This window comes from Polypterus senegalus, chromosome 5 (genome assembly GCF_016835505.1).
Source record: "Polypterus senegalus isolate Bchr_013 chromosome 5, ASM1683550v1, whole genome shotgun sequence".
Taxonomy (NCBI): domain Eukaryota; kingdom Metazoa; phylum Chordata; class Cladistia; order Polypteriformes; family Polypteridae; genus Polypterus; species Polypterus senegalus.
Window position 1 is genome coordinate 202862928 of NC_053158.1, and position 14183 is coordinate 202877110.

At 43.1% G+C, this 14183-nt stretch overlaps 1 protein-coding gene across 1 annotated transcript in view; it reads right to left on the minus strand.

Moving 5' to 3' along the window:
• The window catches only part of dnaaf11 (dynein axonemal assembly factor 11), a 93053-nt gene that overhangs the window by 64792 nt on the left and 14078 nt on the right, over nt 1-14183 (minus strand). Inside the window, exons 2-5 of the mRNA XM_039753986.1 lie at nt 11208-11375; nt 9285-9362; nt 1574-1746; nt 1280-1491 (exon numbers count right to left, since the gene is read on the minus strand). Of these exons, the coding sequence (XP_039609920.1) occupies nt 1280-1491; nt 1574-1746; nt 9285-9362; nt 11208-11375 (631 nt within the window). The remainder of the gene's footprint in view (nt 1-1279; nt 1492-1573; nt 1747-9284; nt 9363-11207; nt 11376-14183) is intronic.

A 14183-nucleotide genomic window follows, 5' to 3' on the forward strand; every position in this document is an offset into this window, starting at 1 on the left:
CTCTGAAGGGTTTGGGGCAGTTTTAATGTAGAGCTGCGTGTCGTCGGCATAACAATGAAAAGATAGTCCGTGTCTGGCAATGACATGCCCAAGAGGTAACATATAGATGGTGAACAGGATAGGACCAAGAACTGACCCCTGCGGGACCCCACATAAGACGGTGGACAATCTGGAGGAGCAATCTCCCAACGAGACCCGTTCAGTCCTGCCAGACAGGTAGGACTGGAACCACCGTAATGCAGTTCCCGAGAGTCCAGCTGTATGATGATGACGATCCAGGAGGATGGAATGATCGAAGGCCGCTGACAAGTCCAGAAGAATAAGCAGGGATGGTGAGCCTGCATCAGCTGCCATCAGTAGATCGTTTGCCACCCTGAGCAGTGCTGTTTCCGGGCTGTGGGCTGAACGAAAACCTGACTGGAACTTTTCAAACAGGTTATTACATGTAAGATGACTCTCGAGTTGAAGGGCAACTGTCTTTTCTATAATCTTTGACAAAAACGTCAGGTTTGAGATGGGCCTGTAGTTTGCAAGAACCTCAGGATCTAATGAGGGCTTCTTCAGCAGTGGGCGAATGACAGCTGCTTTGAGAGATGGTGGCATATGGCCTATTTGTAGCGAGAGATTGACTAACTTTGTAATAGTTGGACTGACAATGGGGATAAATGACTTAAGCAGAACTGTCGGAATAGGATCCAGTGTGCAGGATGATGGTTTCATTCCTTGCACAATTCCACCAATGTAGCTGCTGGAAACCTCCGTGAAATGTGGGAAAGATGGCATATTCCCAGTTGATGGATTTGAAGCAGGCATAGGCGGAGCATGTGGTCCAGACATTAAGGAGCGAATGTTAGAGATTTTTGATCTAAAAAAGTCAATAAAGCTGTTACAATGCTCCTTAGTAACTGGCATTGTGAAAGATGGCTGCTGTGGTTCCATAAGTTGATTTATTGTAGCAAACAACTGCTTTGAGTTTCCTATATTTTTATTTATCTGATTTGAATAAAATTGGCCTTGCGCATCTTTTAGGGACTTGGAATAGGCCTTTTGATGGTCACGAAATGCAAGCTTATGGACACTGAGTCCAGTTTTCCTATAGTTGCGCTCCAAAGCACGTCCTGCCATCTTGATTTGGCGTAGTTCTGGTGTATACGCAACATTTCTGTGCGTACGCACCATTTATACATGAGGCCCCAGGTGATGCAGGTGTTGATAACATTGCCCTATTTTATTTGAATGCACCTAATAAGCTAAACTGAATTGAAGAGAGACACTGTACCTCTCCTGACCGATGACGGGACCTCGTTCCTCAGACTGAGTTTTTGATTTGCTTCTGTTTTTTTTCTCCAGATTCCTTTCAGCCTCACGCTTCTCCTGGATTCTCCTCTTTAGATATGTCTCCTCCTGCTCTCGGATCCATTGCCGTATCGTTGGCAGGTCCTGCGTTGCTTTAATACGTTCGGATCTCTCAATCTTCTTGCCATCTAAAGACTACAAAAGGAACCACAGCCATAATGCTATTAAAGTCATATATTACACCTTTAACCTATGAAAAATAAAAAACTGTGCTCACCTTCAGCTGGTGCAATGTGGCCACCACAAACTCTCTGTAGCCCTTAAAGTCGGTACAAGGATTCCCCACTAGGTAGAGCTCTTGCAGGTGGATGTTGTTTTGCAGGGACTCGATGCTGCTCAGTTCTCCAATGAAGTTCACTGTGAAGTCCAGCTTCTGTAAACTCTCACATCCTGAGGGAAATAAACAAAAGCAACTTGGGAATTTCAATTTTAAAAATTGAACTACAAAGATACACACACTGTATACACACACACAGAAAGTTTGGTTCTGGGCACTCACTACCTAAATATAGGGGGCATCTTCAGGGCTTTAATGCTTGTAATTCCACCCCAAGCCACAGGTTGACACTGCCACGTACATCTTTCTCTCTTTTGTCCTCAGAACTGAAGATCAGAGGCTCAAAGAGTTGTAACGTCACTTCTGCAGAGAGATTTGTCCCTTTCGGTCGAGGGTATTTATAGCCAGCCCTTCACTATGTAAAATACGGTGTACATATGAACTTCTTCCATCATGCAATTAAGACATAGTTGGCCATTCCCACTACCTTATAACAACATCAGGAAAAACCTAATAACTCCAAAAACTAATAAAAACTCAATTTAAGAAATAAAGTGGCAGTTACTAGGATTTTCCATTGCATGTGAGAAATCTTTTATCTTTTCGTGACTCCTGTCTGAATAACACATTTCAGGACCAGTGCACGGGCTGAAAATGTTTTTTCTTTACTGCTTATTTTTTGGTTGTATTACCAATCCAAGTTAAACGAGGCTGGTGCCCAAACTCTTTATCTTTTTTATCATTCTTATAGTGGCGTAGTCGGCAAGGATTTCAGTGGAAAAATGAGCAATGCAGAGGACCTTGCAGCTTTGGTGGCATCCCTGAGCTAACAACTCCAGACTCTACAAGTACAGGTACTCACCCAGGGGATAAACTTTGTGAAAGTAGAAGCATGAATGACAGCAAGGGAACTCTTGAGTAAAGAAAGAGCATTTGTCTGTTGGTCTCATCCGTTACGGGAGATGGACGTCTGAAGCGGAGCTCCATTAGCAGCTGTGTTATTTTTTCTCTTATTTCTTATTATTCCGAGGTATCCAGGATCTACCCAACCCGAGGAAGTTTTATTGCAGTATATGCAAGCATATATAAACACGAGCGGCAAGAAAGGGGCTCAGAAAGAAACGAAATCTAAAGCTACATCCAAGCCTAGACAGGGATCAAGTCCAAGTTCAAGGTACAGCCTTTCGGAGACTGACCTGTAACGGACAGGCAACCGCACAGACTCCCAAGGACCCCCCCGCTCTGCTGCATCATCTCCAGTCGAGAGCAAAAATGGGAGTGAATGTGCAAGTGATGCAAGTCACGATAGTTTGCCGATTCCAGAAGATCACTTGAAACTGGAAATGGCCTTGCAAGATGCGCTTTCATATACGCCTCACGAGCATCAGCTGTAATAGGGCTTGCCGCTTCACCTGCGGAGCACGAAAGCCGAAACGATCTGTCCGAACTGAAGGTAATGATCGCTACAATGGCCACGGCCATGTATGAGCTCAAAAAAGATATTCAGAAAGAAATAAATGGTATGCTCAAGATAAACGAGAAGACAAATGAGAAGCTGCGGCTGGAGCTGCAGCAGGCTAATAAAGAAAAAGCATGTGAACCCTTGCAGCTACTTGTACCATTCCATCCAAAGGAAGATGTTTAGGATTTTCCTCTTAATCTTTGAGACAACTGCTTTTAGACATCGCTGGCCTAAAAAGCAATGGGTGCATACGATCGTGCCACTCCTGACTCAGACAGCTTACTACTGATATGACATTTTGAAGAGTAAGATTCTCATCAGATATGAGGTGATCTGACTTGTGATATTTTATCTTGTACACCCCTGCCACAAGTGGCACATCATCCCTGAAAGACCTTCCAGGTGTCAAGCATTCTGTCTTGGGACAACCTGCGCATTGGTGGCAGTCTCCCGCTGTCCGACATTTCTTCTGACTACCCAACCATTATAAGACTGCTAACCATCCTAGTCAAGATGCCTCATAATCCACATCATCCATCCAAAAATGCTGGACTGCCAACTGCATAAGGGATTCCCATCAATTGCTGCTGGGATGCCAGTCCCTGTGCATGAGTGGCTGCCTCTCTGCCATAAAGAGAAATGTCACACCTGCCACACCACATAATACAGTGGATATAAAAAGTCTACACGCCTCTACCAAAACTGCAGAGTGTGTGTAATAAAAAAAAATTAAACCAAGAGAGGTCCTGTCAGAACTAATTCCACCTTTATTACAAAACCGCAATCCTTACAAAGAAGCTGATAACAAATCAGAGACTGTTTAGTGAAAAAAAAAATCCCACACAAACCTGGTGTCATTAGTGTCAAGACCCCACTAAATAACCAATGAAGTGGCTGCGTTCAGAATCAACCAAATCCCAGTAAGTCTCATCTCATACAGTAGTCAGCAGACCCCTGACATCAATTCAAGTGGCTCTGATTGAGCTCAGCTATAGTTTAGTTGTCCCTATAGGATTATTCGGATATCCTCTTGGCTGCCACACACTACAAAAGCCATGGTGGTCCACAAAGAGCTTTTAAAACATGAACGGGATCTCTTCACTCAAAGGTCTCAATCAGGACAGAGGTACAAAAAAGTATCCAGAGCATTAAACATCCCATGGAGCACAACACGGTGAAGACAGTCATCAACAAGTGGAAAAAAATATAGTGACTCTACGAAGATCAGGACGACCCTCCAAGATTGACGAGAAGACAAAGAGAGAACTGGACAGGCAGGCCACCAAGGGGCCTATAGCAACATTAAAGGGGCTGCAGGATTTCCTGGCAAGTCCTGGTTGTTCCCCCATATGTGACAACAATCCGGCGTATTCTTCACATCTTTGGTTTGTAGAGTAGGACAGCAAGACAAAAGCCTCTTCTCACCAAGAAAGACATCCAAGCCTGGCTAAACTCTGCTAAACAGTCTACCCAGTGTTCCACCACCACCATTATGGTCCGATGAGACCAAGGTCGAACTATTCGGCAAAAATAACACAGCATATCATCAAAAGAATACCATGAGACCCACAGAGAAGCATGGCAGAGGCAGCACCAGACTTTGGGGCTGCTTGTCTTTAGCTGGAACTGGGGCCTTTAGTCAAGGTGGATGAAATCATGAAGAGCTCCAAGTGTCAATCCATTTTGGCATAAAACCTTCAAGGATCTACTAGGAAGCTGAAGATGAAAAGCAACGTCACCTTTCAGCATGACAACGACCCATTCATCATTTTTAATTCAGCATTCATCAAAATTAATAAAGCAATGGCGTCATCAAAGGAGGCTCAGTGTTCTGGAATGGCCCATCCAGATCCCACCCAGATCTGTGGGGTGATCTGAAGAGAGCTGTGCACAGGAGATGTCCTCAGAATTTGACAGATGTAGAAATTTTTTGCAAGGAGGAGGGGGCAAAAAAATCACCAAGATGTGCCAAACTGATAGACTTACCCTGAAAGACTCAGTGCTGTAATCAAATCAAAAGGGGCTCCAGCTAAATGTTACTTTAGGGGGTCTGCACACTAATGCAACAACATTTTTGTAGGATTAGTTTTTTTCCTTTTTTCACAACACAGCTTCTGATTTGTTTTCATCTTCTCTGTATAGATAGCAATTACCGGGCTTGGATGCTTTCCTTCATGAGAAAAGGCTTTCGTCTTGCTAGCCTACCCCATAAGCCAGACATACGAAGAATATGACTGATTGCTGTCACATGTAGGGGACAACCAGAACTTGCCAGGAAATCCTGCAGCTACTTAAATGTTGCTTTAGGCCTCTTGGTGCCCTGCCTGACCAGTTCTCTCCTTGTCTTTTTGTCAATCTCGGAGGGCCGTCCTGATCTTCATAGAGTCACTATATTTTTTTCCACTTGTTGATGACTGTCTTCACTGTGCTGTGCTCCATGAACTTCTCCAGGCTGATGGTAAGGCTGTCCTCCTGGCATTGCAAGCTATCTTTGCTTCTATTTGGGAGACTGGCATCATCCCAACTGACTGGAAAACGGGACTTGTTATCCCTATCTGGAAAGGGAAGGGCGATCGCCTGGATTGCAGCAACTACAGGGGGATAACACTGCTCTTGGTGCCGGGTAAGGTCCTTGCTAGAGTCGTCCTCAATAGGATCCGTGATCCGCGACCGGAACAGTCTGGTTTTACCCCTAAGAAGTCTACCATCGACTGCATCTTGGCACTGAGGGTTCTCGTGGAGCGCAAACGCGAATATCGGCAGAGTTTCTTTGCAGCCTTTGTCGATTTTCAGTTGATCGAGCTGTCCTGTGGGACGTCCTGAAGGTCTGTGGGATCCCCTCGAGGTTGCTGGATATCATGGCCGGCCTGTACAATGGGACTGTGAGTGCTGTGCAGAGTGGAGGCAGGACCTCTGTGTTTTTCCCAGTTGATTCTGGGGTCCATCAGGGGTGTGTTCTGCTCCTACTCTGTTCAGTGCTTGTATGGACTGGGTGTTGGGCAAGATCATGAGGTCCAGCGGCTGGGGGGCATCTGTTGGTGAAGAAAGATTCATGGATCTTGACTTTGCTGACGATGCTGTGATCTTCACGGAGTCAATGGAGGCTCTGATCGAGGTGCTCGATAAACTGAGTGAGGAATCTGAGTGTCTGGGCTTGTGATAAAAACCAAGAGCCAGACCTTTAATGACCTGTTGGGCACGGCCATCAGCAGTGTGTCTGTCTGCGGAGAGAGTGTCGACCTTGTTGAGAGGTTTACTTACCTCGGCAGTGACATTCATGTCTCTGGTGACTCTTCCTGTGAAGTCAGTAGACGGATTGGGGGAGCATGGGTTGTGTGGCGCTCCCGATATCTCTGTAAAAGGATGAAGGTCCAAGACTTTAGAGTCCTGGTGCTTCTTGTCTTGCTATATGGTTGTGAGATATGGACGCTATCCAGTGACCTGAGATGAAGACTGGACTCCTTCATGTGTGTCTCTCCGGAAAAATCCTTGGGTACCACTGATTTGACTTTGTGTTGCTCATGGAGTCCCGAATGAGGCATATTAACTGCATTGTGAGGGAGCGTCAGTTACGGCACTATGGCCATGTGCCACATTTCCCCGAGGGTGATCCAGCTCGAAAGATCCTTGTTGTTGGGGACCCGAGTGGCTGGACCAGGCCAAGGGGTCGCCCACATAATACCTGGCTGCGGCAGATAGAGGGTCATTTCCGGAGGGTGGGACTGGACTGCATGTCTGCCTGGGGGGTTTCCAATCAGGATCCCGAGTTGTTTCGTCGTGTAGTGGGTGCAGCAACGCACTGTAACAGTGCATGATCCCCAACTTGACTTGATGGCCAAACTTTACCTGAGCTCAATCAGAGCCACTTGAATTGATGTCAGGGGTCTACTGACTACTACCTGAGATGAGACTTGCTGGGATTGATTGTTTCTGAAAGCAGCCACATCCTTGATTATTAAAGGGGGTCTTCACACTAATGACACCAGGATTGTGTAGGACTTATTTTTCGCTAAACAGTCTCCAATTTGTTTTCACCTTCTCTGTATAGATAGTAATTTTGCAATAAAGGTGGAGTAAGTTCTGACAGGACTTCTCTTGGTTTTATTTTTTCAGCGATTTTGGCAGGGGTGCAGAGACTTTTGATATCCACTGTAATGTGATGTAGGGACTGGCATAGCAGCTGGGATAAAACTTATACCCATACCTCACTGGGAGACCAGTATTACAGATGGCCAGGAAGGTAGGCGTGAATATTTATAACAATAAAAGCTCTGACTGAGCATATAAGCGATTATAATGCAAGACCAACATCTTATATAGTATGCTCCTGAGACATTTGTTAAGTACATTTCTTAATACACTGTGTGCACAATTATTAGGCAAGTTGTATTTTTGAGGATTAATTTTAATATGGAACAAACACAGTGCTATCAGTCAATCCAAAATGTTAATAAACCTGAAACCTGAATGTTTCACAACGGAAATGTGAGTGTGAACATCATCAGGGGAATACATATGTGCGCACAATTATTAGGCAACTATTAGTGTGCAGATTTATTATGCAACTAAAGGAAAAATGAAAATGCTCCCATCTCACTTGTTTCTTTTCATCTGTTATAGTGAGAATAATAAACAAACACCTCAAAATTTACAAATAAACATCTCTGACATTTCAAAACAAATCAATCAATCAATCAATCAATGACCAATATAGCCACCCTTCTTTCCAATAACAGTCATAAGCCTTTCCATTCATGGAGTCTGTCAGTTTCTTGATCTGTTGACGATCAGCTTTTTGTGGAGCAGTGACTACAGCCTCCCAGACACTCTTCAGAGAGGTGTATTGTTTTTCTCCCCCGTAAATCTAGCGTTTAAGAAGTGCCCACAAGTTCTCGATAGGGTTTAGGTCAGATGAGGAAGGGGGGCCATGTCATTATTCCTTCATCTTTAAGGCCTTTACTGGCTGGCCACGCAGTGGAGAACTTCGATGCAAGTGATGGAGCATTGGCCTGCATAAAAATCATGGTCTTTTCCTGTATCACTGTTTGAAGAAAGTGTCTTCGAAAAACTGGCAGTAGGTTTGGGAGTTGATTTTGAGTTCATCTTCAATGCAAAAAGGTCCAACTAGCTCATCTTTAAAATACCAGCTCATACCAGTACCCCACCTCCACGTTGGAGTGGAGCTCTGTGCCCATTACTGATCCACAGGTCCATCCATCTGGTCCATCAAGAGTCACTCTCATCTCATCGGTCCATAAAACCTTTGAAAAAAATCTGTCTTCAGATATTTCTTGGCCCAGTTTTGATGTTTCAACTTATGTTTCTTGTTCAGTGGTGGTTGGGTTTCAGCCCTCCTTACCTTGGCCATGTCTTTGAGCACTGAACACCTTGTACTTCTGGGCACTCCAGGTAGGTTGCAGCTCTGGAATATGAAAGTACTGGAGGATAATGGGTTCCTGGTAGCTTCACGTTTGATTCTTCTCAAATCTTTGGCAGCTAATTTGCGTCTTTTGTTCTCAACACATTTCTTGCGACCCTGTTGACTATTTGCAACAAAATGTTTGATGGTTCTGTGATCACACACCAATATCTTAGCAATTCCAAAAGTGCTGCATCCCTCTGAAAGACTTTTACAATTTTTGACTTTTCAGAGTCAGTTAAATCTCTTTTTTGGCCCATTTTGCCCGAGGAAAACTAGCTGCCTAATAATTCTGCACACCTTGATATAGGGTGTTGATCTCCTTAGGCCACACCCTCCCTCATTACACAAATACACATCACCTGACGTGCTTAAATCCAATAAGCATTCAAGTTAATACAGCTTGGAGTTGGAATATACGCATTAAAAATGATGATATGGTCAAAATACTCACTTGCCTAATAATTGTGCACACAGTGTACCTGCTGGAGTCCTGCCATTCTATGTATACAAACTGACAAAATGAATCAGGGATCAAGAATTCTTCCCCATCAGACCCCATCACTCTGTTTTCCTGTGTTTTCTCTCATTGCGACAGTAATTGGACCTAGTAGGCCTTGAACCTGTGACACTGGGTCTGTGAGGCAGCAGCACTAACCAATGTGCCACTGTGCTGCCCAAGACATGTTTAAGGGTGCATTGATTATAATTAATAACAGAACGGAGAGAAACACAAAACCACCAGATATGGATAAGCATGGACACGTTACCTTCCAGGTTTTCAACGCGCTCAATATTGTTTAAAGCAAGATTCAGATACTCCAGTTTCTTCAGCCGGCCGACATTTTCTGTAGGGTGAAAAAATAAAAAGCAAACATCACTGCCTTTTGATGTTTTTATTGCATCTTAAAAATTTACCAAGCTCAACTATAAAACTTCTCTAAAAATAACAAAAAAAAAAAAATATAGTGAACATGAAAAATTTAGGAAACCAAACCCCTAATTTCACATTTTCAACAAAATCACTTAAAGGAATAAGGGAAACGTCAAACCCCTGGCCAAAAATAAATGAAAACTTGATCTTTTTAATTCTGATTTATTTAATGAAGGCAAAGATCAAAAGTAATCCAAAGAACCCAAAAATATTTCAAAAAAGTGTTTAATAAAAGAGATACTCCAATATTAGACAACACCAAATCTGCTAAGGGCGGCTTACGGCACACGTGCGACTAGCAGTGAGCTGAATGGACCGAGTGGAGGTGATTACCCACCAGGGCAGGGGGTGGCGGGGAGCTCTAAACCTATTTCTGTTATTTCTGCAGATCAAATACGGGAAAACCTGCCTGATCTGACGTCACTTCCTGTTCCGGAACCCAGACTGACGTCACTTCCGGGTTACAGGCTATAAAATCCTTCATCTTGCCAAACTAAGTCAGTTCATTCTGGGAACTCAAACGAGAAACATGATTGTGTTCAATTTAAATCTTTTGCAGCCAGGAACAATATACGGGTGGCTGCCCCAAACCTTTTTCAATGTGTTGAGACTCGTTCTTTCACACTGTGTGATTTTCTCACCGGTCATGACATCGGGAGGTCCATTGTTACTACAGGGGGTCCTCGGGTTACGACACAGTTCCGTTCCTACAACAGTGATGTGACCCGAATTTTGGTGTAAGGCGAAACAGACCCTAGCCTAAGTCACTTACTTATCCTAACACATTTGCAAAATCATAATCTAGAACATAAAAACACAACTAAGCCACAGAAAAACGAAAAGGACATAAACATACTGTACTGTAGTAACAGAAAAAAGGACAAAAAATGAGTGCAAAAAAAATTTCTTACCTTTATTCCTTCTGATCTCTTTACAATGTCTAATTTCACTTCCATCGTGATGGCTTTTCACTTCTTCGAAGCATCTGAAGACTCTGACTTTCGTTTAGGAGCCAAACAAAGCAACACAAACGGAACACTTCCTCCATGTGCAACCAAACTAGATCACTTATATGCCGCGTTACTGCGTATTCTTCCGCTGCACACAACCAAACTAGTTCGCCCACAAGGTCTGTAAGTACGACGCTAACGGCGTAAGCTGAAACACTCACGTCTTCATTTTTTATGGGAGTGAGCGTTGTAAACTCGAAATGTCATATGTCGAGATGTTGTAACTCAAGGACCCCCTGTATCAGAGCGTGATGAGCGAAGTGAACCTCACAGAATCTGCTTCACTTCGACTTGAGTGAAAATGAGGAAATGTTTGGAAATTTTGGCAAACTCTGAGAAATGCACTGAAGTGAAATGGGAAGGAGAGTTTTTCCCAGTCCTGATGACGTCATCAATAGCGTCGGAGCTGGAAGTGATGTCATCGGGACAGGAAGTGATGTCATTAAAGGCCCCCGTGCCAGAAGTGATGTCATCAAAGGCGCCGGGACTGACGGGCTGCAGAGGATTGAGAGAGAAGGTCAGTGCAGCTCGTCATCCCCCGGTCTGGCGTGGTACGATTATTATTCAGGCCCTTTCGCTGCCTCCCAGTTGCACGTGTGTGACACTTGTCTTATTTGTCCTGTGCGTCTCTACCTGGATCTACTAAACAACTGGAATTATATCGTTCGATAGCCGCTTCACAAAATTAAAACTTACTTTTATATTCTGGATCAACAATCACATTATAGAAGAAAACTGAAATGACTCACCAATTTTGCCAATCAGGTTGTTCTGCAAGTAAAGGATTTTCAGCTCCTTGCACCATTTGTCAATGTATTCGATTTTCTCGATTTCTTGCTGATGTAAGGAGATTTCTTCCAGTGAAAAAATTTCACAGTTGTTATGCTCTGCACGCTTCCTAATCAAATCCTCTGTAACTGTTGGGGAGTGATTTGAATAAAAATGAAGAATTAGTGAAAAGGTGCCACACCATCTATTAGGGCTGTGCGATATGACCAAAATCTTATATCCCGATATTTCATTTCATATCCCGATATCACGATATAGTACATTTTCTTTGTATTCAGTGAATAGTTTATATAATCACCACTCCTTCTTTTTTTTTTTTCATTTAAATTAAAAAAACAAAAATGAGAAGTACTCAACTTGTAATTAATTCTGTTCTTTTATTTAGAACATTTGAGCAAATGTTTGACTTAGAATGTAAACATAAAATGTTAATGTATCAAATATAAAACACTTTTCAAAAACAAATTACTAAAGGCCCAATATAAAATACTGCTATATAAAATGCCTGACATAAACAAAATGTGAACTGTAGCAGCAATAACTCTCACAACATATATTAAATATAAAAGGATCAAAGCACTAACAACTAAACTATATAAGGCCAATAAACCCTTTAAACAAAATAAATACAACATTAACTGTCAAAACCAAATGTAAACATTGTACTTCAAACTGTAGCAGCAATAAGGCTTACGACAAAAATATATTAAATGTATAATATTAAATATAATATTTTTTAGGCTACATTCTAGTAAAATGTTAATTTGCATCGTAGTGTGGCAAATCTCCGTTAATGAGTTACAGCTGATTGCCCGTCGCGTGGGACTGGGCGGCGCTAGCGTGTTGATGCCGTCCAGCCCCAAGCACGGGCGATCCTGTAACTCATTAACGGAGATTTGCCGTGTTAATGCAGTTGTGGCGTAAACGTAATGTAGCGTTCTGTTCTTTATTGTAGAGTTCTGTTCTGCAGTTTGTGTTCTGTGATTTACATCCCTCTCAGTTATTTATTCTGTTGTCCCTGTTATTTCTGATGGACTGTAATAGAGTGGAAGGTAAAGGAGGTTCCGGAGGGATGGGGGGGTTAGCGCTGTGAAAAAGAGGACTGGACGACGATCTTGTCGCCCCTAGCTAAGAGAGTTTGTTTTTGGATTGCTGTCTGTTCGCGTGGTTGTGGCCAACAGCAACCATTTTTTTTGTTTGTGTTTAATAAAGAGGGAACTAACCAAGTGACCGTCTCGGATCGTCATTACGTCTGGAAGACGCTACAGTAATTTTAACAAGATTAACGCTGACAGCAAATGCTGCAGGGAAAATTATGCCTTAAGCAAATTGTTTTGGTAGCAATTAATCTTCCAAGCTTTTAACATGCTCGTTTAAATAGTACCTTTACAACTGTAATATCCTACGTGGCCTGCCTCTCAGTTGTAAACTCTCTGCATGCTCGCTCACGTGCTTTTTGCGGAGGCGGTAGAAGAGGTTTGTCGTGTTGGAGTCTGTGGTAGCGATCGGTTTGCAGCATAATTTGCACAGTACCGTTTTCTGGTCCGTGTCAGACTCTTCAAATCCAAACCATCTCCATACTACAGAGGTAGCCCCTCGTTTAGGAACAAGGTCCTTCTGTGTGGAGCTACCTGGTGTTGCCTCGTCTTCATCAGCCATGCTAGTGTGTCTGCATCCACGTGGTGGCCATCAAAACAATGAAAAAAATATTGCCGTAAACAGTTTATTTTGCGACACCACGAAACAAACGATAGCGTAATGTGCAGCGATAGACGTTTTCATATTGTCATCCGATATATATCGTTATATCGAACAGCCCTACCATCTATCTATTTATCGATTTACAATATACTGCCTTCCACAGTCATGTTCATATCTAATCGAACTACAATATTGTGCCTTCCATATTCAGGTTCTTAATTATCTATCTACAATATAGTGTGCTTTAATCGTGCCAGAAATGAAAGTAATCAAATATCCAATCAGCACCAAAAGACGAGACAAGGGGCATCAACAGGGGCATCAACGTTAGGGACTTTCAAAACAGAACTTGATGTTACTTTATAAGAATTAAGTGGATAGGACTGGCGAGCTTTGTTGGGCTGAATGGCCCGTTCTTGTCTAGAGTGTTCTAATGTTCTAACAGTTGTGGAAAAGAGATCATAGATGGGTAGCGCTACCCTCCATCTCACATTAGCAGGGAGAATCAACACTGTCACAATGACCATCCTTCCCAAGCTTCTTTTTCTATTTCAAAGCATCCCCATATACATTAACAAACCATTTTTTAAGGAACTAGGGGGCTCTGCCCCCTGCTCACTTCACTCGCTAACCCCCGGGCAGGCGCTAAACGCTAGCCACTTTGCGGCCCTGCTGCTCGTGTATGGGGAGTGGATGTACAATTTAAACAGATTGTTATTTTCATGGGAATTGTTACATATGCATAATAGACAGGGCTGTGGAGTCGGTAGATAAATCCTTCGACTCCGGTACTTTTGACCCCGACTCGACTCCTCTGTATTTAATATGCTAATGTATTTTCCATGTTGATTGAAGGAAGGCAACATACACGTCATTTAACCACAGATCTACTGGCTAGGAAGCCGACTCTCTACCGTATTGGCCAGTTGAACTCTTTCTGAGCAGATGTCGACTTTTGTCGAAATTCAGAGGTAGAGGACGGTAATCCGCCATAGAACTCACCGTTACGTTTCAGTTCGACTCTCTTTGCTAGGAGGAAAGTTAGCTTCGTTGGTTTACCTGCATATGCGTGAGTAGTGAAGAGCAAACAACCTCTAAAATGGCATCGAGGTCTGGCGAGAGACCAAAGTGAATGCGCAAAGCAAAATACTTCGTGGATGACCTTTGACGTATTATCGCCGAATCAGACTCTGACTTGTCGGACTCCAATTTTGATGCAAGTGATCTGAAGATGG